Raw genomic sequence first — 24205 nt, 5'->3', positions numbered from 1 at the left:
TTTTAGGGAAAAAGGGAAATCTTAATAATTATAATTGGTCTATTAAATAGATCAAGGGAAGAAGTATTTCTCACGGGTTAAGTAGAGGGATAAATGTTAATTAATGCATACTAGAAATAGATTAAAAGACAGGATGTGAATATTAAAGTGTGAAAAAGAACTTTTCATTTTGAATAATAAATAAAGAAAAAGATTTAGATAAAGGAATAGTATAAAATAATTAGTTGAAGCTTTTTATGGTACTTCAAAAAAAATTAACAAAAGAGCACACTGCTTATATATATATATATATATATATAAAACTCAACTTCATGACAATATTAATGAGCATTATAGGTTTTAGCTTTTCTTTTTAAGAACTGATTGTAAACTTCTCTTTTAGCTAAAACTGCCGAACTTTTTGAGTTGTCTATCGCTGTCTCATCTTCTATGCGTTGTTTTGCTCTACAAAAAATATGATTATTTTATCTATTTGTTATTTATTATTGAAATTTTTATAATAAATGTTTCTTTTACAACAAATATCTGGTTGTTTTCTTTATAAAATATCTTAGATATAAAATGGACTGATATGTTCTTCATTTGAAAACTTTATGCTCAAATAATATATATGTTACCGGCAAAGTATAAAATCCGGCATTGTATAGAATGCCTAAAATTAGCTGGTAAAGTATGAAATGATTTATATTTCACACATTGCCTAGGTATTCAATAGAATGCCAAATGAGAAACCAGCAAAGTATAAAATACATCTCCGATTCGTCATAATGTCATTCAAAAATGATAAATTCAAAACGTCATCCGATTTGATATTAATTTATTCGCGGATATAATTACATTTATTCGATATTTTAATACTTACTGACGATGGATTAGAAGAAACATCAGTTTTTGGAGTATCGGGCAAATATTTACCAGGCAATGGCACTTGACCTTAAAAAAATATCAGTGTAGGATATACCAGGCAAATGTATACCGGGCAGTGGCACTGAACCTTAAAAAAACATCAGTGTAGGGTAAACTGGGCAAATGTATACCGGACAGTGGCAGTTGACCTTAAAAGGCATCAGTGTATGGTATACCGGGCAATGGCACTTGACCTTAAAAAAACATCAGTGTAGGGTATACTGGGCAAGTGTATACCGGGCAGTGGCACTAGATCTTATATATATCACGGACATTTGCCAAAGGTCTAGTCATACTAGGTCTAGATAAGTGCCATTGCCCGGTATACCCTACACTTGTATGCCGGGCAGTGGCACTTAACCTTAAAAAACATCAGTGTAGGGTATACCGGGCAGTGGCACTTGACCTTAAAAAAACATCAGTGTAGGGTATACAGGGCAAATGTATGCCGGGCAGTGGCACTTAACCTTAAAAAACATNCTGTAACAGTATGGAAGTTATCGGTTGCAAGTTTGTTGACAGCAGAAAGTTAAAAATTATTTAGAATTTCCTTCAAATATTGAGCTTGTTCTATTTCTAAAAGATTTACCAATGTACTGAGTCGTTTTTTCAAGTTCTTCTGCCTTTTCCTTAGGGAAACTTTGCTTATTTGCTGCTAAGAAAATGACGTCCGACTTTGCCAATGATTATAATGGAACTAAATGCCTGATATTTTCAGGGTCCCGCTAGAGGGCGTACTCAAGCGTTGCTATCGCGAATTGAGGTAATTTAGAAATGAATCGAGTGATCTTACAACTATTGGTTCATTCAATAAAAAAATATTTGTTTTGGATTTGTTTAACATTATGGTTGCCTCATTGAACAAATTTTACAAGAAAATAAATATATTGTCACTATTTTAAAATTATAAATTATATTTATTTTAATTATGCAATTTAGTTAAAAGAAGTTAAATAATCAATAAAAGTAATAATAATGTTTTTGAAAGTATTATTAATAATGATAATAATAAGCTGCTTTCTTTATCGTTGAATTCATCAAAATCTACCAAATTTTTCTGCTCATAGAACCACAGTTTCACGTAGAGTAAAGCATCTTCAATCATATGCCATGGCTTAAAAAAGATAATCTACGTTCAAAACAAACACGTACAATGTTTGTTTTGATTTTGTTGTCGAAGTTAAATGATATTCCACTACGTTAGCGGGGTTTTTTAACTTACAAAGATGTGCTAAATCTCTCCTTTTCACTTTCGTATGTTTGATATTCTTTCATTGGCTTATGCGCATTTCACCTGAACTAACGCATGCTCAGTAGAAGTGCACGCTTACTTGAAATCTTACGGACGGGAGGTAACTTCAATTTGCGAAATCTACCTATTGTTTCAGAGTTTCTTAGCTTTAAAACTCTTGATCAGTTGTTCATATGCTGCGATATTTGCAAACGCTGTAAAGTATGTTAGCGAATTAACCCGTTTTGTCCCGAATTTATAAATTGAAATGATACAAAAAGTGGTTTCAAGGAAAAAGTGGTATAATATATTATCGAAATTAATTGGTTTTTCTAATGTTAAGGCATTCAAAAAGTCTTTGATAGATTAAAAAGTACTAGTCCTAGTGATTAGATTTTACTGGGCACCTGGGCCGCGAAGCGGCCCCTATCCCATTCATCTGGAATTTNCCACCATAATGAATGTCTTTGAAAAAGGAACTGTCCTAAATATATGACGCTGGGCGTTAACCGGTTAAAAACTTGTAGAATAAGAAAAATTGTGCCAATTCCTTAAAAGCATCACCACATGATAACCGTAAACAACCAGGCTTTCCCAGGATATTATACATTGCCTTTGCCCCAAACTTCCTCAGCAAATAATTTTCGTACAGTGAAGCTACAATTTCCTACAATGAAAGTACATTACGGCTCTATTCTATCCTTAGCGATACACTTTAGAACATACTATAAAAGTCGGCAATAGATTATGAAAAACTTGCCGGTAATGCTTTCTATCTTTACTCGTATAAATAAGTGAAAGTGACATCCATTCATACAGAATTAAACAGAAATGCATAAATTTCTGACTACCATTTATTTTTAAATAGAAAAAGAAATTTAAAAAAAAAACTTGATCAGTTTTGTTATGAAAATTAGGTCAGATGAAATTTCTCAGAAAACAGTTTCAGACGAATTTTTTCATTTCAGCTTACGGTTTCACCTGCTTCTTTGTCTTCTAAACCATTCGGTTGTGGCAATCTCTGTAAAATACCTTTCTTTCCATCAAGTAAAATATAATCACCTAAAATATCAAAACATAGCATCTAAATAATGTCAATAAAATAAAACCTTATTTCAAAACAGTTAATTAGCAAATTTAAAAAAATCTTGAAAAGTTTTAAAAATGAATAAAATGAAAGAAAAGATAAACAAACTTAGTACTTTTTTAAAATAAGAAGTGAGATCTAAGCAGGGTTCGAAAGCATCCAGGAAATAACTGTTTATAAACACATGCCTGCCAACTACTACTCCTTTCCATAAATGTCTACCATTCTTCAAGATATTTTACAAAAAGCGTAGTAGTTGGTAGGGCTGAGGAGAGGAAGTGTAATCACCCCAAGCATGTGAAAGACAGGGCTGCCAACTACAGCGCTTTTTGCAAAATGTTTCACGAAGTGGTAGACAATTAAAAATCAAAGCCTTCAGAATTTTTAGGTAATTTTTCGAAAATTTTAAGGCCTCTCGTCAAGAGAGCTGGTACAAAATGTTGTTGCATAGGAACTTTTAAATCATTTATAAGTAATGAAGTGGAAAAAAAAGTTTAAATGAATAACAAATTAAAACATTAATTTAGTTACCACTAGAATAAAATTTTACAAAAACGGTGGAAAGATTGCAGCCCAGTTAAAGTTACCTGTTTTAAACTGCTTTGTGGCTCCTCGTACGCCGACAACACACGGCAGGCCATATTCCCGGCTCACAACAGCTCCTGAAATGAGTAAATATGAATGTTAATTTCTATTCGATATAATCGTACTACTTCAATTAATTTCGCTAGAACCGTAGTGGATTAGGGGACAGAGCGCTCGTCTTCCGATGAGACGACCCATGTTCGAATCCAACCTTCGTTGGTCGATATGAATTCTGCTCCACACAGTCACAGTACTGACATGAAATATCATCTGTGGTAGAAATATTCTAATCCCACAGCTGTCGGGTTAACCGGGGGAAGTTTTGTGGTTTTCCTCTTCCTGTATCATGTATTGGGAGAAATTTTTCCTTTCATGGAGGACTTTTTATGGATTTACGTTACATGCAGTGGAAATCCGCATTTGCATTACATGGAGAGGAAATTCACGAAAACCTTCCACGGTTAGCCTGACGGCAAGGAGATCCGTCTACCACTGGGGATATTTTGCATCAGCACTGTACTCGGTTCAAGGCAGATGCGGTGTTCGTATACACCAGCCGTCACTGGCATTCAAACCTGAGTCACCTCAGTCAAACGCTCTATCTCCTGAGCGACAACGGCTCATTAAGAAATATTTATCAAATCATATGGAGAACTCATTCTTTGGGGTGTAGCGCACGAACCGGTGGTTCGAGATAGTTTAAAAGTGAACAAATTAGACAGCTGTGTCTTTAAATGTATTTCAATCAAATAATACCACGGTTTAGAATTGGGTACTGACAGCTCGAGAAGTGAAATGATTATGCCTAGTCATGTGGTTGAAACCATATTAAATTGAATACCTGTAAGTGACGTCACGCGTGTGCTGGTTTCTGAATCGACACATGCCCTGATTTACCTACGATGACGTCACTTGCGGGTATCCAATTGTGAATTAGTATACGGTACATACATACAAACATTCTGTTTTATTAACATAGATTTTATAAGTCTAACTTAGAACATTTTGGTCCATAATTACAAACTATCAACCGACGCATATGGGTTGATCAAAAACAATAAGAACACTCGTATACTAATTCTATCGATACAAGTTTTCTTTTAGCAGATTTGGAAGATTTACTGGGCAAAAAATTGTTGGAACAGTTTCGAAATAATTCCATAGGGTTGTATGATTTCCATAAGAATGCTTTTTCAACAATAGTGGAATATAAAAAAAAACTGCTTTTAACTTCCTACTCTCATCACGTCGGAGAGTGCGAAGTTCGTAATTGAACTCTGAAATCATAAATGATTCAAGATTTAGAGAGAATCTGTAATTTTTTTTCTGTAGCGTTGTGGTAAAAGCATATCTGCAAACTTGGACAGTAGCTGAAAAAGATTTTACAAAGTGGTAGTAAAAAAACAACAAAAATGAAAATATTTCCAAAAATTTTTTATTTAAAAACTTAAGGGCTAAATAAGCAAAAAAACAGCTCACTTCATGTCTTTTAATTATTGAATTGTCTTGGTAGTTAAAGATTTTTTCGGAGATTTAAATTGAAGACTTATAACGTCTAAACGCTTTCACTTATTGCTACCACTATGAAAAATTTTTTTTATCGAGCTTATTTGTTTGCATCTTGAATTTATTGAAAAAAAATTATAAATTACAATTCAATTCATGATGTAAAATATTACATCATGAATTGAACTGCAATTTATAATTTTTTTTTAAACAGGGTGGTAATCAAAATTATTGTAAAGTTAACTTAAAATGATCAAATATAAAACAAAAACGCGAAAACTTACTACCACTATAAATAATCAAGAAAAGTATGACGTCAAAAGTGGTAGAATGTGGCAACTCACCGTGTGATATAAGTCCACCGAGTTCTGTCACAACTCCAGAAATAATCGGGAAATATGGACTCCAACCGATGTCTGTACTAAAAGCAATTAAGATTTCTCCTGGCTGAATAAAATAGAATTAAATTATGTAGAGAATTTCGAACATCATTTATTTAAGAGTCATTTAATAGTGTTTTTAATGATTTTGAAAATATTTACAAAACTATGCTATTTGAAGAACATATTCATATAACTATTTGAAGGCAAACAATCATAAAGAATTGTTTCAATTTGAACATTAACAATGTGTGTGTGCCATGATTACGATTGAATAATCAGGGCCCGCGCTAAGCATTCGTCACCTCAAGAAATACGATAAAATCATAAATATGGAGAATAAAATTTTGCTTTGGTGAAAGTACTGGCGAGTGATTTTGTCAATGGAAAGAAAAATATATATTTAACTCGATCCTCAATATTACGTCAAAATTAATTTTTCTGAACAAATCAGTATTTTTTATTCGATTACTGTAATTTTCGGTAAATACGCCCCACAGCCAGTTTGAATTGGGTCCAAATAATATAAGCTTGAAACGAAATACAGTAAAATTGTTTTCTACTTGTAATAAATTAATCATAAAAATTTTTTACGATTTGCATTTGGCGAAGACTTTTGAAAATCGGCGAATACTTTTTATATTTGGCATGAAAAATAATAATAAAGTGTGTTACTTTTATAAAGTAGCGCAAAAAACGCACATATTATCAAGTATTTGGGGGACAAGATGTGGTTGAAATATAAATACGATACTTTTATAACGAAAAATAATAATACCGTGCGCTACCACTTCTATAATACCGTACGTTACTTTTATGAAAATAATAATAGCTTGAGTTACTTTTTTAATGCAATGCGTAACTTTCATAAAGTAGCTTATAAAAAGGCACACATTATCAAGTAATTAGTGTACAAGGCGAGGTAGAAATATAAATGCGTTACTTTTATAGAAGCCGCTTCTTGTAATGATGTGGCAACTCTGGCGTATCCTTTCACAACACCTTGACTGACGGGTACACCTGAAAATGTTTCGTTATAACTTCTACTGTAGTAAATGAACATGTAAATTGATGCTACCATGAATGACCGAAATCAAGAGAATGTCAACATTCACCAGTGAATGTCAACAATCACATAGTCGCTTTGGTGAATGTCCGAAATATTTGTTATATCTGATTCGATATTAATTTATTCGATATTTTAATATCCGCTAAGGATAGAATAGGAGAAACATCAGTGTTCCGGGCAGTGGCATTAAACCTTAAAAAAAAGCATTGATGTAGGGCATACCGGGCAATGGCATTTTACTACGGGCATTTACTAAAGCGACAATGTAATTGTCAACATTCACAGGTGGAAGTCTTCCAATTTCAGTCATTCACACTAACATCGACATGAAACAAACGAATTTGATATTTACCTTGCATATTGAGGTCTGCTATGTAGTTTGGTGTCTCTGATGAATCTTCGTCATCCTTTATAAAGAATGAAAATGGAAGAAAAATATGTAAAAGAGGATAGAAATCCAACAAAAATAACAACAAATTAAAAGAGATTGCTCATTGGTTAAGTCATTTTTAAGTACTGGTGGAAAGTAAGGGCTGCCTATGTGATACACTGACCCCATTTACACAATAATGCGATTGGTCACAAAATTGTGGAGTTCTTAACATCAATCAACCCCTTTGGACCAAAACTGACTGTTGCTGGAATGATTTTTCAAAGAGATCCAAATTAAAATAAAGCATACTTTAAGCTACACTGATTAAATAAAAACAACTGAAATAAAGCACAAAAAGTGACATACTGTAGTTTCAGTTTTCTAATAAAAACCTTCCTCTATATCGAAACACAAAATGACAGGAGAAAGTGCGAGACAAACTAAATTTCACAATCCCTAAAGCCTTTATAACTTATATTAAGTTTATTGCCACTGTGGTCTTGTATACTTTTTATTTTGTTTTATTACCAGCGTTGAACAGCAGACCGAATTCTGAGTTTACACCTATCAATGTTCAACTCCGTAGCCTTGTAATTTCGAACCCAACCCAGAATACAAGGACAATCCTGGATTAAGTATTTTGGAGAAACTTACCTACGTGGTAGACTTTTAGATGGAACTAACACGCATTTGTGTTGCATGGCTCACAGTATATTTTATTTAATTACCGGCTATCCCATTTTTGTTTTAACAACAGCTAATGTTAATAACAATGATGTTAATAATCTTAATAACGCCTTTAAGTCAAAATAAACGTATCCTAAAAACTTCGACTTCAAATAATATGAAAAACATGTCGAAAATCAGGATATTAAACAATCTTCAATTGTCCTTCATAGTTGTAATTCTAATCATAGGTTTGAGTTTATTTCTGCGATAACCATTCAGCTCTGTTCCTTCTTTACAGACCTAGAATTCAGAGGATCATTCTATACTTTTAAAAATTCTTATAATTTTGTAAATGATATTTCAAGTATTCTGTTATTTTTAAATGCTTGGAAATCTATTTTAATTTAATTTTAACCATTCGCACACATATGGTTCTCTCCTCCCAAAACTCTCTGATTAAGGCCTTCTTTTATCATCTTGTTCAAGTGTATTCCCCTCTCTCTCTCTCACTCTCTCTACTGTTTAAACTCCCTTTTTCCTTATTGCAACGAGTTTAATCCCTACTTTCTTCTTTCCTTTTGTGTTTAGATACTGATGAATGTCATTAGTATTTATGAAACCAAAACTACTATAGTTTGCTTTTTTGCCTTTATTCGCGTTGTTTTGCTATTTTCATACTGAAAGAAACTGCAAAAAATTTCTACAGTGAACAATCGTCATACTTTAAAGAAAGTCATTTAATACTCGGAGTTCTTACTGTCCTTCAGAGTTTCTGTCATTTCATAAAATAAAGTTTTTAATAAATAATGAACTACTTTCATAACTGTTTTGATGTTGCCAACTGTTTAAAATGTTCGAAGAAAAAAAAATTCTGAGGCCTTTAGTTTTTAAATGTCTACCACTCTATTAAATTTTTTGCAAAAAGCTTAGCAATTGGCAGGCCTATGATCGATTATTATATTAAGCGGATCTTTTTCCCATTCATCAGAAACTTAGTCGATGTGGTAGTAGCGCAAGGTGGTAAATACAAATGGCTGTGAGGAGGAAGGCGACGATTCTTAATCAATGTGATTAACTTGTGTTAGCAGATAAACACGTGATTTAGTAACGATAAAATGAAGGATGTATACAGAAGACGACTACATCAGAGCTCAGGTCCGTATAAACTTTTAAACTCGTAGCAAAATTAATACTGCGTCGGGTTCTGGCATTCCTTGGAAACAACCGTGCTCAGTTACAGCAGTGTAGGTAACTTGTACGGTTAGTCCTGTGTGTTTGAAATGTTTAACAAATCACCCGCCGCGTATGAAGTACGGTCATTAATGCGTTTCTAGTCGACAAGAAATCTGTCTGCTGCATGCATTCACCGGCAGATTTGTGAAGTTTAAGATGCTTCCTAATGTCATGCTGGCAGGAAATTTTGCTATTCCATGACAATGACTCCACAGCTCAGTCCTGAGCTTTATTGGACTCTATTGGCTGGGAAGTTTCGAACCACCCTTTATACAGCCCAGATCTTGCGTTTAGTGATTTTCATCTTTTCCATTGCTTTAAATATCATTTTGGCTGCAACCGGTACAATGATAACGAAGACGTGAAAACGATCGTGACCACTCTGTTATCGGAGCAGGGGACAGGTTACTATAAAGAGGGTATTCTAGTTGTGTAAGGTACTATGATAAGAGTTTAAGCAAACTTGGCAACTATCTTGAAAAACAACAAGAAATGTATGTAGAATCAAAAAATAAATTTGCTTCATGAAAATCATCTCTCCTTTGGTTTTTATTTTCAAACGGCCTTTACTTAAAAAACAAACCTTGTACTTCTTGCTCAATAAAACGGAAATCAATATTATTAAACCCAGAACACAATTTTAGTTGTATAGTGTTATAATTTTGGCAATCCTTAAATTCATATTAATGTTGCCTCCCCTTCTGAGCAAATTATTTTTTGCTCTTTTTTGGCATAAATTACGAAAAAAAAGAGAGAAAAAAAATGTGTATTAAATGTGGTGAACACTAACCAAACACTGTTTGCATATTAGGTATTTCTTATACTTACTGGTTTAGGGTAACCCCGTATGATTTCTGGAAGTGTGTACTTTTGCAGGGTGGGGAATATTTTCCTCCTCTGTTTAGCCCTAAATAAAAAATCATCATGAGAAAGAAAGCAATGTTTAATCTATTAATTCTGGATGCCCGACGGAGAACTAACTGGATTTTATAATTAAATATCTTAAAAACAAAGAATTCTAGAGAAAGGAAACAAACAATATTTTTATTGAGAGCTATGAAACTTTTATATAGTAATTGCGGAATTTAGTTATAAAAAATACCAGCAGATGGCGCGAGAGATGTGAAGAGCTCTTGAAAAAATACAATTGCTTGGAGTGTAATCAAACCTGAGGTATTCTAGTTAAAAAACGCATGAGTGATGCTCTCATGGACATTACTATTTCCTAGTTTTTAAAATTTCTTTAATTTCATAATTTTAATTTTTTAATCATTCTTAATCCTATTATAATTGAATTAAATAAATTGTTTAATTTTATTACATTTTACAAAAAGCAAATATGAATAAGTTTATTATTTTCCTTAAAATCAATGTAAAGGCTAATTTTAAAATTCTCAACAAATAATTCATTAATTCAGTGTTATGACTATACTAAATCGAATATCAAAACCTATTTTTAACTAGCTACTTTATCTCTCTAACCACAAAGTTCTAACCAAATTATTTAAAATTTAATATTACTAACACGGGGTCGGCTTTGTTCTTGGCTATATTTTCGATCGATAACTCGCCAAATTGTGAATCTTTTTCTATGTTCATAAGTGTCCGCTAGCAACTATTCATGCTCTGGTAATTTAAAATTTTTGGACTCAGGCTTAGGACTGATATTTTGTTTGGATGTCTGATGGCCCCTCAGTCCGATCGTTTATAGTAATAAAATTGTTAGATAAAATGGATAAAATTAGCTATTTTCGTCTCACTAAAAGAGATGATGCTTGATATTTTAGTTTGTTATTTTATAAGTAGGGCCATATTTGTTTTGTTAACTTTAAAAATGCATCATAATAAATCAAAAAATATTTGCTTGCAATATCTCTGTGGTAATTTCGCTTTCGGTACAAGCACAATGTACTAGGAGTTTCTCATACAATCATGCTTCGATAACATGGTGTCCAATAGATATTTCGATAACAGGGTATCTCCTAACCCGGTACGGCAACCTCCTTTAGCCTGGTTTTTCGAAACTCTTTAGCCATCAAAATGAAGAAAATAATGCCACAGTTTAAGTGGTGCCTTACAATTGAAACAAAGCTATAATTTAATTTAAAACCCTGGATTCCCCCTTGCCGTAAAGAAATATCAAAACTTTCGAACAGGCAAATAACTTATATTCTTAAGTTATTAAGCTTTTTTTTTTAAAAAAAAGAATCATCAATTTGGCGACATTTTTCCGCATAGTTGAAAATTATCAAAATTAATACCTTATACCTATTTTTATAAACCAGGTATTGCAACATTGGAGCAACTTTTTATATATTAAGAAAATTCGACTACAAACGCTTTTAATTTTATCAAAACTGTGGCTTTTCTTCATTTTTATATTTTGCTCTATTTTCAGAAAAATTACAGAGAGTGCTAGTTAAACATAGACTAAACTTGACTTAACACTCACGAGTAAGTGTGACGAGTAACTACCAGCAATAATGAAAATAGTATATTATTCGCAAAAAAGCTTCACTTCATGTGATAGCTCTGGTAATTAGTTAAGCACAACGCCATCTTTTGACACGTTTTAATACTAATTTCCAAAATTTCTGCTTGATATTTTTCACTTTCACAATAAACAACATATCATTTGTTTCATTTCTCTTTTGCCTTTTGTTTCCGACAGTTTAATTTTAGAATCAGTCAGTCTCGATATATAAGCAATTGCAAGAAAAAAAAATCAATGTCATCAATAGCAATCTATGACTGCATAAACAATACCTGATAATATGCTTCGGTTCTCTCGTTTTCAGAAGACACTTAATTTCGTCAAGCGTCAAAAAGTAGAGTAAATCATTGTCCAGGATTCGTCCTTCTGATACCATTTGTTGTGCAAGACGCCGGAATCCTTTCCTCCAGTAGTCCATGCACTTTATGATCAGAGACTATAAAAATTATGTTAACATTTATTTGGAATACTGGACAATGAATCAAATAAAGAAAAGTAATCGATGAAACTTTTACTTTGGTGGTTTCACGGCAGCTAACACCTTTGCAACAATTTGGGATGACAAACCTCAGTAATAGTCTGAAAATATTTTTTTAAGAATTTAATATTAGCAATAATCTCGAGCATTATACAACTAAATGTGACTTGTATTAACATAATGTATAATTTTTGAACATTTAATTGATTAAAAAATTGAACTGAATGAACTGAAATCATCACCCTACTACGGCGAAGCACCTAGCTCCATTTTAAGGACAATATTTTTTAAAGGCCATGGTAAGAATACCATGCAATTTTGATTCTGGTCAGACGACGTGGACAATGCTTTAGCCCCTCACTCTAACTTTCACATTACAACTAATGAGAGAACTTTCAGGAACGACAGATTTAATATTTCTTGAGTTATAAACTTGTATTTTATAAAAACTACTTTCTCTTAAACAATGTAACCGATTTCTTATGATTTTTAATTTTTTCATTTTAAATTTGATATTTTTTTTGTGATGATACAATATATTTGCTTATAGATAGAAAAAAAATTTCCGATCGCAATTAAATTTAATACATAAAAAAGAAATTCCATTACATGTTATTTTCTTTCTATAATCTATTTTTTTATGTGTGTAATATTTCTTCTTAATATTAGTGCTATGAATGAACATTCTAGATTAAATATTGTTAGCTTCATAGTTTGAAAACGCGAATCTAAATCTGATGAGTTAAAACTGGGTTCGTAAAAGCCTTTATCATCTGCTATAATTAAGGATTGCTTTTTGAAAACATTTAAGATTTCAGCATGAGAGGTGAAAGTTGAATGATTAAATTGAAAGTTACCCTCTAAAAGTTCACTATACATTTATTAACCATAAGGCTGAAACAGTTTTATCTACATTGATGGCACCATGCCGAAAAACACGAATGTATCAGCAGTCACAGGTAAAAGTTCGCGTTTTTGGCATGGTGCCAAAGATACACAGTGATGAGGAAGGGCACCTATTGAAAAAGTAATTTTGCGATGAATTACTTCATTTCAAAACAAGAGTTTATATATAACGTATCATATTAAATATAAAACTCTTGCTTATATATAAAGCAGCAAATAAAGAGTCACGAGGAATTTAAACTAATTCTCTGTTATCCCACAAGAAGCGCATTGAACTGATCGTATAGACACCGTTCCCAGCGGAACACTAAAGCCAAGCATCACTGTCTGCAGTCAGAAAGCAGGAGGGTGACCACTTTGATCTGCCTGCACGGGGACCGAGGGTGCGTGGTATCGGTTCTCGTTAAACTATTCGACCGTGAAGTGCTTAACTTCACGAGCAGGAAGTCGGGCTACCAAAGTAGGGGAGCCATCCCCTCTGCAGAGGATCAAAATTGCGATGACATGTCTTCGGATCATCCTCAAGGATGTTTCCCAGGCAGTCGTCAATAGCTCGTTGTGCAGATCTAGTTCGACGTAAATAGAGTACCTTCCTACCTGTCAACCCACAATGCTCGAAACATTTTTCAAAATGGAACTATTTTTTGCTTGAAAAGCATAGATGGTCACATCCACACTAATACACGAATGTTTGATATTTCAATCTAAAATACAAATCACCGCACAAATTAGATGGCTTTTACTGTGATAGCTAGCAGAAGGAAATATTCAAGCAGTTTAGATCTTGAAAGGACTGAAATCAAGAGAGAGTTTTTCTTTCATCGGTAAATGTCAACAATCACATAGTCGCTTTGGAGAAAGTCCGAAAAATTTGTTATATCGGATTTGATGTTAATTTATTCATTGATATTTTAATATCTGCTGAAGGATACACAACAGAGTTCGGTGTACCAGTTATAAATGCATGCAGTGGCACTGAACCTTAAAAAGACATTGATGTAGGGCATACCGGGCAGTGGAACTTAACTAGACCTAGTATATATTTCGGAGATTTACCAATGCGACTATATGATTGTCGACATTCACCGGTGGAAATCAACAACCACGCGTTTCGCTTATTCATAGTAACACATGTGCTATAAAATTTTTCGTGAAAATAACTTTTAAGATCACGGCAGCTGTTATGTTAAATTAGGCTTAGAAAGGTAGAAAAAACTAAATAATTCAAGCATTTTTTTAAAAGTATATTTGTGAAAAAAATATTGATGCGACATTTGCGTGTATCGAAGTTTATTACCTGTACCAAAAACTTAAAGGAGTGCTCAGCTCTGAGAATAATTCACTGTAACTTTTAACGGCCTTTTTGATTATCTCTTTTGTGCTGCCAACTGAAGCCTGCAAAAAAAAATATGAATCACCCAGAATCATTAGATATGCATTTACTGCATGATGACACTTTTAAAGAGTATGCATGCAATTATCCTAATTCTATAAGTTTTAGCCTTTAAATCGATACCAATTTATTAAAACTTTTACAGAATCGGAGCAGTTGGCATCCTTATGTAATGTATTAGTATTTTAATAAACTAGAATATTGTCCAGCACTATGCAATATCATTTAAACTAATATATTAAAAATCAGATACACAAATAATCGTGTAAAATTCGAACAGAATTTTTTAACAATCGTGTTTACTTTCTGGTTCAGTTCATTGCCACAGGAAAAGTAATTGTTTTCATATCAAGTGCTGAAGGATATATATGCGACATCTAAAATAATAGCTCAGCAAAACCTAAGAAGAATTATATTTCTTAGACTAGCTCTTCTAACAGATAATTACATTAAATAATCTCTTTCACGTAATAATCGAAGCACTTCTCGTATAAATTATCATTAATTAGACAGAAATGCAATCTTTATTTTTTAAATGAATCCACGCTGTGCAGTAAAACGTCTTTATGAAAGGGAAATATCATTCAATTTAATAAATATTTTGGGATTTAAATGCATCGTCATCCGGTCTTATGATTAAATCTTACGGCGTCAACCCAAACAAAGAAGTCCTTGTTATCGATCACATGACATGAAAGAAATAATAACTATATGCTGCATGTGAAAAAAGTGCGCACTTGTCTTGTGCGCCCTGTGAAAGTCTTCAGGAGCCTCTGTTCCTGTTCAGTCATTTGTAAATAGTTTTCTTTAATCATTTTCTCTTCATAAATGTTAAATAAAAAATTATAAAGGAATCATCATTATATTAAAGTCGACTGCAAAATAAAAATCTGACAAATTAAAATTAAAATTGAACTAATCTCTGATATTTTTGTCCTAAAAGGTTAACTCGGCACCATAGCATAACATGCATATGCATTTCAATATCTTTCCATTTTACTTTATATGGATTTTCAAAATTGTTAGAACTACCTACTTACCTTTATAAGTTTGATTAAATCCTTTTGATCTTCTTCCCATGTTATAGAACTTATAGCAAACTAAATGAGAAGGAAAAAAAATTATTAATTACTGGCATTAGTCTACAATTCGATGCGATAGAAAATTATAAGAAATATACAACCTCTTTTAAACATCTGTGGCCGTGTTTTGCAATGAAATTCTGATACAGTTTACTTGACTTTGTATTTGAATTATTCAACCAATTCTCTGCCTCCTATAAAATTGTAAAATTAAAAAACACCTTTAAGGTTTATTTCAAAAAATACGAGGCGGCCCCTGTTCATTCCCAAGTCCCCTGTTCATTGCCGCTCATCAACCCCTTTGATTGCTTCGCAATAACTGTTGTTTCTTGGTAGAAAACGGTTTTCTACTAAAGTTAAAATTATTCACTTAACATCCATGTACTAAAAAATATTATGTTTGGTTAAGCTTCTGTCTTCACTTCCCGCGTCCAAATATTATTATTTAGTAGTATTATAAATATTTAGATCTATTGGTGAACAGAAGTAGTTTTTTCTAACTAATCATTTTTTAAAATAACATTTATATTGTTATAACATTATATTGTTTAACCAAATTTGATAAATTCACTACCATAATTTAATATTATCGCTTACCAAACGGGCTGATATATTAATTACTATATATATATATATATATAGAAAGATATCAATTCAGACCGCAATTCAGAATCTTTTTTTATTTTATTTCCAATGAGCTGCACAATCGGTCTTGCCGATGAGCAGACCTAGTGCTTTCTCCAGAGGTGGTATCCATTCTTTCAGGATCACCACAATGGGTGAGATTCAGAATCTAACACCGCATATATGAACCAATCCAAATTTTGCAGCGGCAGGTGACTTTAAATTATAATTCTAGAATTTCGTAAAGATAGTCTTGTAGCGAAACTGCTGAGCGCTAACACAAGGCGACCAACAACAATTTAATTTTAAGCATTTTTAGTCACATTTTTGTAATTTTTAGTTTATTCAGACGGCAGAAGTTGCGTCAATTCAGATTTTGAATACTTCTTTACAATGGTGATTGACAACGTTCGTAAACTACCACCGAACTATTTAAGAGACTAAACAACTTTTTTCAACCAACCTTATTAAATCCCGTACTAAAAACTTACCTCTAAGGTCATGTCTTTGAACTTAGTCACACCAATATCTTTCACAATTTGGTTTGCAACTTCCTGCATTAAAAATTAGATTACAATTAGCTAATTAATCCTGGAATTATAATAGAAATAACACATTTAGAAAAATAATAAATAAATATTTGCCTGCATAGATGATGGTACTTCGGCGCTTTCCACGTCTGCTGTTGTCGCCAATATTTTCCCAAAATCACTGTAGACATCCGCGTCAATACCTGTAAGGGGAAAATAAAATACATCAATATGCTCTCTGCAATTCTCACCTTGTTTATTTATGCTATTGGGATTATGAGTGAGCTAAAAAATAATCCATCGTGATGCAACCCACTTAGGAAACCAGTTTTATATTCTCACACTATCTCACAAATATGAAGCGATAAGTTGTAAACGAAAACTGAAAAAATAAAGGTGAGAAAGAAATTAGAATAATTGCTATTATCCCAGAGAGACAAAAAGTACAAAAACAGAACAATAAAACCGCAGTGGACGAAAGGGGCAAATTACGGTAAAATGCATTTCCACGCGCCATGTGGTGAAGACTCATGACGTTGTTTACAAAGAAATCATATAAATAATAAAGCATAAAAATGCATTTTACCACAATTTGCCAGCTGGACCACTGCGGTTTTATTTTTGTTCTATTTTTTATCTTTGCTTCTGTCAAGGCCACTGTTTTTTTCTTCTTCTTTTTTTTCAGTTTTGCATCTGTACCGGTAACTGCTGGGTATTAATAAATGATTAAAAGACAACTGATAAAAAAATTAAAAAAAGGAATAATGGCCGGGTAAAACGATAAAGGTGTACATTTTTAGCGTTGTGCTGCAATTTGCAACCCAGAAGGAAATCAATTTTAAATCCAAGAGAATAATACATTTTACAAAAAAGACATACCTCTTATTCTCCATAGAAGTTATCTCTCACCTATAAAAATCAATCCACCAGTCTAAATGAAGGAGTCCAATTTTGGCACTAACATTTTTTTTTATTGAAAGATTTTTAAAACTCTTTAGCACATCTTAATATTAGTACAAGAGGGACAGCATCTAAATATTGGTACTAGTGGCACAGCATCTAAATATTGGAAGAATATTGGTACTAGTGGGTAGCTGGAGAGGGAGACTGAACTCTCAGAAAAATCTTGTAAAAGAACACGGATACGATCTGTGGGTTCCCTAACTCGATGTCAGCAAATCCACATACCACGGTAGGTGTCGACAATCAATCAGCATGCTCTTGCATCATGGTGAAGAGAAATAAATAAAAATAAAAAACTACTGGAAAAGGTTCAAAAAAACATCTTCAAAAAGGAACAGCTGCAGATATTTTGGAATTATCTTTAAATTAATCCAACGCTAAAAAAAGGGTAAAAAAAATGGCCGTGAAGGAGTCCATCAATGGCGGTGTTGGACGCCATGTAAAATTTTAAACCCTTTCCTCAATTGAGGAGGAAGGTGAAAAAAAAATGCTTCACAAGGGAGTCCGTACCTTAAGAATCAACTGAATTCGAATGCCCCGATCGCCTTTCGCGCTCTCACTTTTATCTTCTTGCTCAAAGTTAAAGTTAAATTACCTATTTTCAAAAAGTTGAGATGTTATCTCTATTATTTTACCAGCGTTACGGTTGTGACAAACTAACACTCGTCGAATCCTCATGGACGATGAAAAGAAACCGCAAACTGCTGTTTTCCGAGAAAGGATAGTGCTGAGGAATGTGAAAAGAATTTCCTGGGGGAGGATGTCTTCATTGTGCTAGCGCATTAAGGGGCGAGAAGAATGGGATCAGCAATTACAGGAATGGATCAGGAAATACTTAAATGGTATCAGAAATTAACAAATTTGGATAAAGATTCTAAATAAGACTTGTGATTTTAATAAAAAAATTGTGACTCGCTGTCACAGCATCCCACTTTTATTCTTACATTTTTCTTCGGCAACTTTACGTTTAATATTTCAAATGACTTTTGTTTCTTTTATTCGTGCCTATCAGGTTTCGAAAATGCCATACTTGTTGTTAGGCACTTGAAACATCACTACTGTTATTTCCTATTGTTATACATCTTTGCAGAAAATGAAGTATTTAATCAAGTAGCAATTCATGTTGTTTTTATTTCTCCAATTTCAGAACTCTTCTCCCAAAACTTAAAATATGCTCCTTCCTCCATACTAAATTGTATGAAAATATATTAGGAGGAAATTTCTCACTTATCATTTTTGTTTTTTCTTTATTTTATGCAAAATTTCCCCTCAGTTCAACAGTGAATTAGCACACAATATTACCAAACATAAGGAATTCTCAACACTGTTCTTAATTCCCGATTGCAGGTTACCCACTTTATTTAAAATGTTACTCTTATTTTTAAACTTGGAATTTCATCCAAAAAAAATTATTAATGTGCAATCAATAAAACTAATGTATTCTAAAGTAAAAACCCTTCAATAATAACTGAGATTTCCGTCGAAGCTCTCCTTCATACTGCATAATTTATCAACAAAAAAAATCACGTTTTTTTCAATCTTAAGGTAGGGGAAGCCCGGGCAAGATGAACCGCTTAAGGAAACTTGGTTCAAAAAATAGTAAACTAGAGCAATTTTATATCTTTTATATTGTAAACATATAGTGGGAACATTGCTCTTACATATCTCATACAGAAAATAAATAAATAATAAAGTTCCATAATAATAACTTAACATAAACAAAAATAGAAGATTGTCCCATCTTGCCCAGGCTACCCGGGCAAGATGGGACACATAATTATATTTCAAAAATCACTGAATTAATGTCAGAATAAAAGAATAATCGACAAAAAAAACGTTCCTAAACATCACAGTTACTGCATAAGAAGCGGCCAAAACCGGAATAGGCAGTGCACGCTTCATGAGCCCATTCTAAGCAATCTGAATATTGTCTGTCAATTAATTAATTATAAATTATTTTTATAATTTTTTTAAATAATTTGTTAAGTAATATTTGCTCGTTCATATTTCTTTTTGTTAATAACTATTACCTTATTTTTTATGCTTTTTGCCAAATCCGGAGAGTTTAATTTTTATATTACACTTTTGTTCTACTTTGGCTGTCCCATCTTGCCCGGATAGTAAAATTTCTAAAAAAGATATCCGCAAATTTGTTAAAATAAATAAATTTTAATTTACACTACTCATTATGTTTGTACAATAATAACACTACATGGCCACAAATTTGAAAAATTTGTTGCAATGTATTAAACAAATAATATCAGCATACAAACCTGGAAAAATATTTTTCCACGATATAAGAAAAACAAAACAATGCTTGCATTTCGGCAACACCTTGTGAAATGACGAAAAAACTTGTGCGTATTGAGAACAACAATTTTTTCTGTCCGAAAACGCACTTTAGATGTCGCTACCGGGATGCGCATCGAAAAAAAAGCGATGTCCCGTCTTGCCCGAGCTTCCCCTAAGTGTAAAAGGTGGAACATAACTTCTCAAACTTTTGTATTTGTTTTTAAAAAAAGAAGTTAAAGTTAAGAAATTTGTTTTTGTTAAAATCATTAAAGATACAGCAGTTGTTTTTATTACCCACATTGTCCTTGAATAAATTAAAACTCAAAATTTTATAAAATGAATTAAAGCATAAATTTTATTCAATACAAAGTTTTATAGTTCATTCAAATTCAACCCTAAAATTTTATAACTGCTTTAAAAAGTCGGATTTAAAACAAAATGAGAGGGGGACAGGGTGACTTACGTAAGTAAAGTTGGTTTATAATTTGTTTACTTTTGCTATAAGACGGTAGAGGTTAGATTCGGGAGGAAAGAGATATTGTTTTTAAAAATTAACGATATTTTCCAGATTTTACGAGCAGCTGCTATACATTTATTTTAATAAGCTTTTAAAAATAAAGGCGTAGAAAAGCACTCACATCCTTTTGCTTTGACTAAAAGGGCGAAAAGAATAGAATTCCAGTGTGAAGAATTCCCAGAAGAAATCAAGTGGCGAATGGCTGGCTGAAAAAAAAGAACACACAAAAAGAACATGTTGTACCCACTGCTAATATGTGAAAATTTAAAATTTTAGTCATTTTTTTCGAGGATTTAATTTAATTTTAAATTTTTAAACAAATATCAAAAATCATTTTAAATTTTTTCCTAAAATGCCTAAAATCGAAAACATAAATTGTAGTAATATACGTCTTCTAAAGAGACACTTGAAATAATTTTCAAGACTAAATTTAGATGGCTTTAGGTTCAAAAACTAAATTTAGATGGCGCTTCAAGTGTAATTTTTATTTTTATTTGATACTTACAATGATTCATTGAGTCTTTAATACCTGATAAAAAAATAGGGAATTCAAGTCTTTCATTATTTTTTTCCTCTTTTGTTCATTCTACAAGTTATTACGCGTTAATCGTTTTCGAAAATAATATATTCCTTCGACATAACTATGTCGCTCTCACGGTCACCCGATTTTCCCGCTCTTCACATTTCCCCCATTCCTCGTTACATGGGCTATGGATAATCTTGCTTTCTCCCCAAGGCAGTACTTTATTAAATATACTATCGATGGGGGGGAAAGCAAGAACTGCCGAGACGATGGTAACGAAGAGGGTGAAAGTGTGGAGATTGGGGAAATCGTTTAACCAGGAGGTACTTGTTTTATCTATACATCTATACATAATAATAAACGCGGCTGTGTGTGTGTCTGTAATCACAATAAATCGCCCCAGAAGCCTCACCCAGGCACGAAACTCGGCACATAATTGTGTTTTGACATAATGAAGAAGTATTTTTTTTCTTTTTCAAAAATTTGGATTAGTTATTTAGTTATCAGTCATTTTGTAAGTCTATGCTTTTCGTCTGCTTTTTCGTCTTCAAAGAGCCATATTCAAAAAACTATTAAAAAATGCATATACTTTTCCCCACTCTTATAAATGTATGCTAATGCGAACCTTACAATTGAAATATTAATTTTCGACAACTTAAACCAATAATATACGAAGGAATTAATAATTTAATTGTAAAGTTCGCATTAGTTTACATTTATTAAAGTGGAGAAAAGTTTAACTTTTGTATTAAAAATGTGGCAACATATTCGATACGTAAATAGAACGCTTCGCTTTGATATATTTGTCGCTGTTCATAATTGTTATAATAAGTTTTTCTTCTTCTTTCCACGCTCTATTTTTTTTTCTTAAGCGAAGACGATAATTTTTGTAGCGATATAGAAATAGAAATTTATACCATAAAAAATTAATTCGTTTTCGTGTTCTTTTCATGTATTTAGCATTTTAGTTTTTTTTCTCTTAAGCATTGCAGCTATATAATATATAAAATAGGAATTTAATTGTTTTTGAAGGAACGATCACACTTACCTTGGATCTCTTCGGTTTTTCCATTCTTTATTTTAACAGTTTCTATTAAATGTAATCAGTTATTTTCAGAAAGTTTCAGTTTGCAGGTAAGCACTTAGATTTTAATATTGAAGTTTCATGATTTGCTTTCATAGTAATTGTTGTTCTAAAGTATTCGTTGACTTCTTCAAAACCCGATTACTGACATGGCAGAACCGCCTTCCAAAAAACTTTGTATTTTGTCAAAGAAAAAAATATTAAGAGATTCTCAAAGAAGAAGAAGGGCCCAAGAAACGTCTGTGAAACGTCAAAGAAGGGTGGAACATAACCGAATTTCGACAAGCGGTTCTAGAGCCCAAGAAGCATCAGAGAAACGTCAAAGAAGATTAGAAGAGGTTTTCAGCTATTGGCCAATTATGATTTCGAAAGCAACTTTTGTATGCTTTTACAATTTCTGATGCCTTTTTTTTAATAAAAAAAACAAGTCTCCACCTGATAGTTATATTATAGGTTAGGTTACCATAGGCCTTAGGTTACCATAGCAAAGTTACATCTTCAAACATCCTCAAGAGCTATAACACATCTGCAGCAGAACTGGATATGAAGACAAAATTGCAGGACAGGAACACTTTAATTGTCCACTAAATTTCAGATTTCCTGCTATGTTTTAAAAAACTTAATTTGTGAAAACCTTTAGAGTGGCGGACAGCTAGCCGCCTTTGTCGGCTAGTTTAATAATAAGTGCACTAGCCGAAGGGTTACTTTGCGAATGTTTTCTTCAAAACTTATTTATCTTATTCTTTATGAATAAAAAATGTTTGGAACGTAATTATTTTTTAAATGTTGGGAAAAAGCAAGATCTATTGAAACAAAGGTAACGAAGAGAGGGAAAGTGTAGAGAGTGGAGAAATCGAGTAACCTTTAGGTGACTGTTCTATTAAGCAAAGAGTACACTAGATGAAGGATTAATGTGCGAATGTTTTCCTTAAAATTTATTTATCATATTCTTTACGATTAAAAATATTTCGGAACGCAATTATTTTTTAAACATTTTAAGCAGACGTTACATTTTAAATTAAATATTTTTTGAGTTCTAATTGTGAATTTCATGAATTCCACTACGCTTATAAGGGATACAAAAAATGCACTTTTTGTTGTAATGCTTACTTCAAAGAAGTCGGAACAAGATTTCATCAGAGCATTAAAAGTTTCTTCTGCAGTTTCGTATTTCATGAAGGGAAGATCGTAGTTTTCAACATTTTTTTTCGTGACTTCTAATCCTCGGGTGTATGTCAACAATTCCTGAAAAGTAAATGTTTTAAAGGCGAGCATACACACAAACATATGCTATCTGCAAAAAAACACGAGAGTAAAGTTTTGAATCAGCTGCAATTTACTTGGTCAACCAAAAAATATTTTCCACATTTTGAAGAAAGAAAAAATTTTCCTTTATTTTTCAAAGTATACTTTTTTAACGCATTCTTTGCAAAAACAGTCCATGCTTGAGCAATCGTACTTTATTGTAATAGAATTATTCGACATCGACTTGGAGAAATTTATTCTAGTGATAAGCTTAGTTAACAGAGAAGATTTTTATCTATTTATTTTTTTTGAAATTATTGCCAAGAGAGAAATAAATTATGAAATTAAAAACTATGCATGCTTTATAAAGCATACTTTTCTTTAAAGTATATATTTAATAAAGTATAATTCTGTTTTACGTATTTTATACCTTTCTTTAACGTATAGTTAATAAAGCATATTTTTCATTAATGCATTCCTCGCAACAGCAGTCAATTCTTGAGTAAACACATCTATATTATATAAAACGCTAATACGTACGTATGTATGTATCAATAAAACCGATGATATTTCTTTTCTCGCGCTGGCAACAGTTTTCATTTATTGGTTGGATTCGGCGCGCAAGAGCACGTAGTGAGCAACCAGATAACAATAACCAGAGTGAGCATTATCAGGTTGTTCAATTCAGATTCATGCACTGAAAACATGACAATATTTAATTTAAACTCAATTGGGTATAATATGAAAAAAACACACAACTACTTCGATTTAGTAGGAACAACATATGACGCAATGCTAAACGAATGGAATTTAGTTGTTGTTTATTTAGTTATTGTTATTAGTAGTTGTTGTTATTTGTTTTAGTTGTTGTTGTTTATTTAGTTGTATTTAGTTTCAATACATTTTCTTTATAATGCAATAAAATCTGGCGAGCAGCTATTTGAACGATCGAACACTTCGTTTGTTTATTTGTGGCTTGAAGTTAGGCTCGCAGAAAATGCCGTTCATGGGTTAAATTTAGTAGGAACAACACAA

General features: G+C 32.4%; 1 protein-coding gene across 1 annotated transcript in view; it reads right to left on the bottom strand.

Moving 5' to 3' along the window:
• Window positions 1–2973: 2973 nt before the first annotated feature.
• LOC107441594 (rifampicin phosphotransferase) overlaps window positions 2974–24205 on the bottom strand; it is a gene marked incomplete in the record, with an annotated part of 109642 nt that continues 88410 nt past the window's right edge. Inside the window, 15 exon segments of the mRNA XM_071184930.1 lie at window positions 2974–3199; window positions 3812–3886; window positions 5660–5762; window positions 6639–6715; window positions 7117–7171; window positions 9868–9946; window positions 11806–11969; window positions 12049–12112; window positions 14215–14312; window positions 15351–15410; window positions 15494–15586; window positions 16508–16570; window positions 16661–16749; window positions 20440–20524; window positions 23036–23170. Of these exon segments, the coding sequence (XP_071041031.1) occupies window positions 3102–3199; window positions 3812–3886; window positions 5660–5762; window positions 6639–6715; window positions 7117–7171; window positions 9868–9946; window positions 11806–11969; window positions 12049–12112; window positions 14215–14312; window positions 15351–15410; window positions 15494–15586; window positions 16508–16570; window positions 16661–16749; window positions 20440–20524; window positions 23036–23170 (1338 nt within the window).

The sequence above is a fragment of the Parasteatoda tepidariorum genome, chromosome 9 (assembly GCF_043381705.1).
Source record: "Parasteatoda tepidariorum isolate YZ-2023 chromosome 9, CAS_Ptep_4.0, whole genome shotgun sequence".
NCBI classification, from domain to species: domain Eukaryota; kingdom Metazoa; phylum Arthropoda; class Arachnida; order Araneae; family Theridiidae; genus Parasteatoda; species Parasteatoda tepidariorum.
The sequence above is the reverse complement of the archived record's forward strand: the minus strand, read 5'-3'. Positions and strand labels throughout refer to the sequence as shown.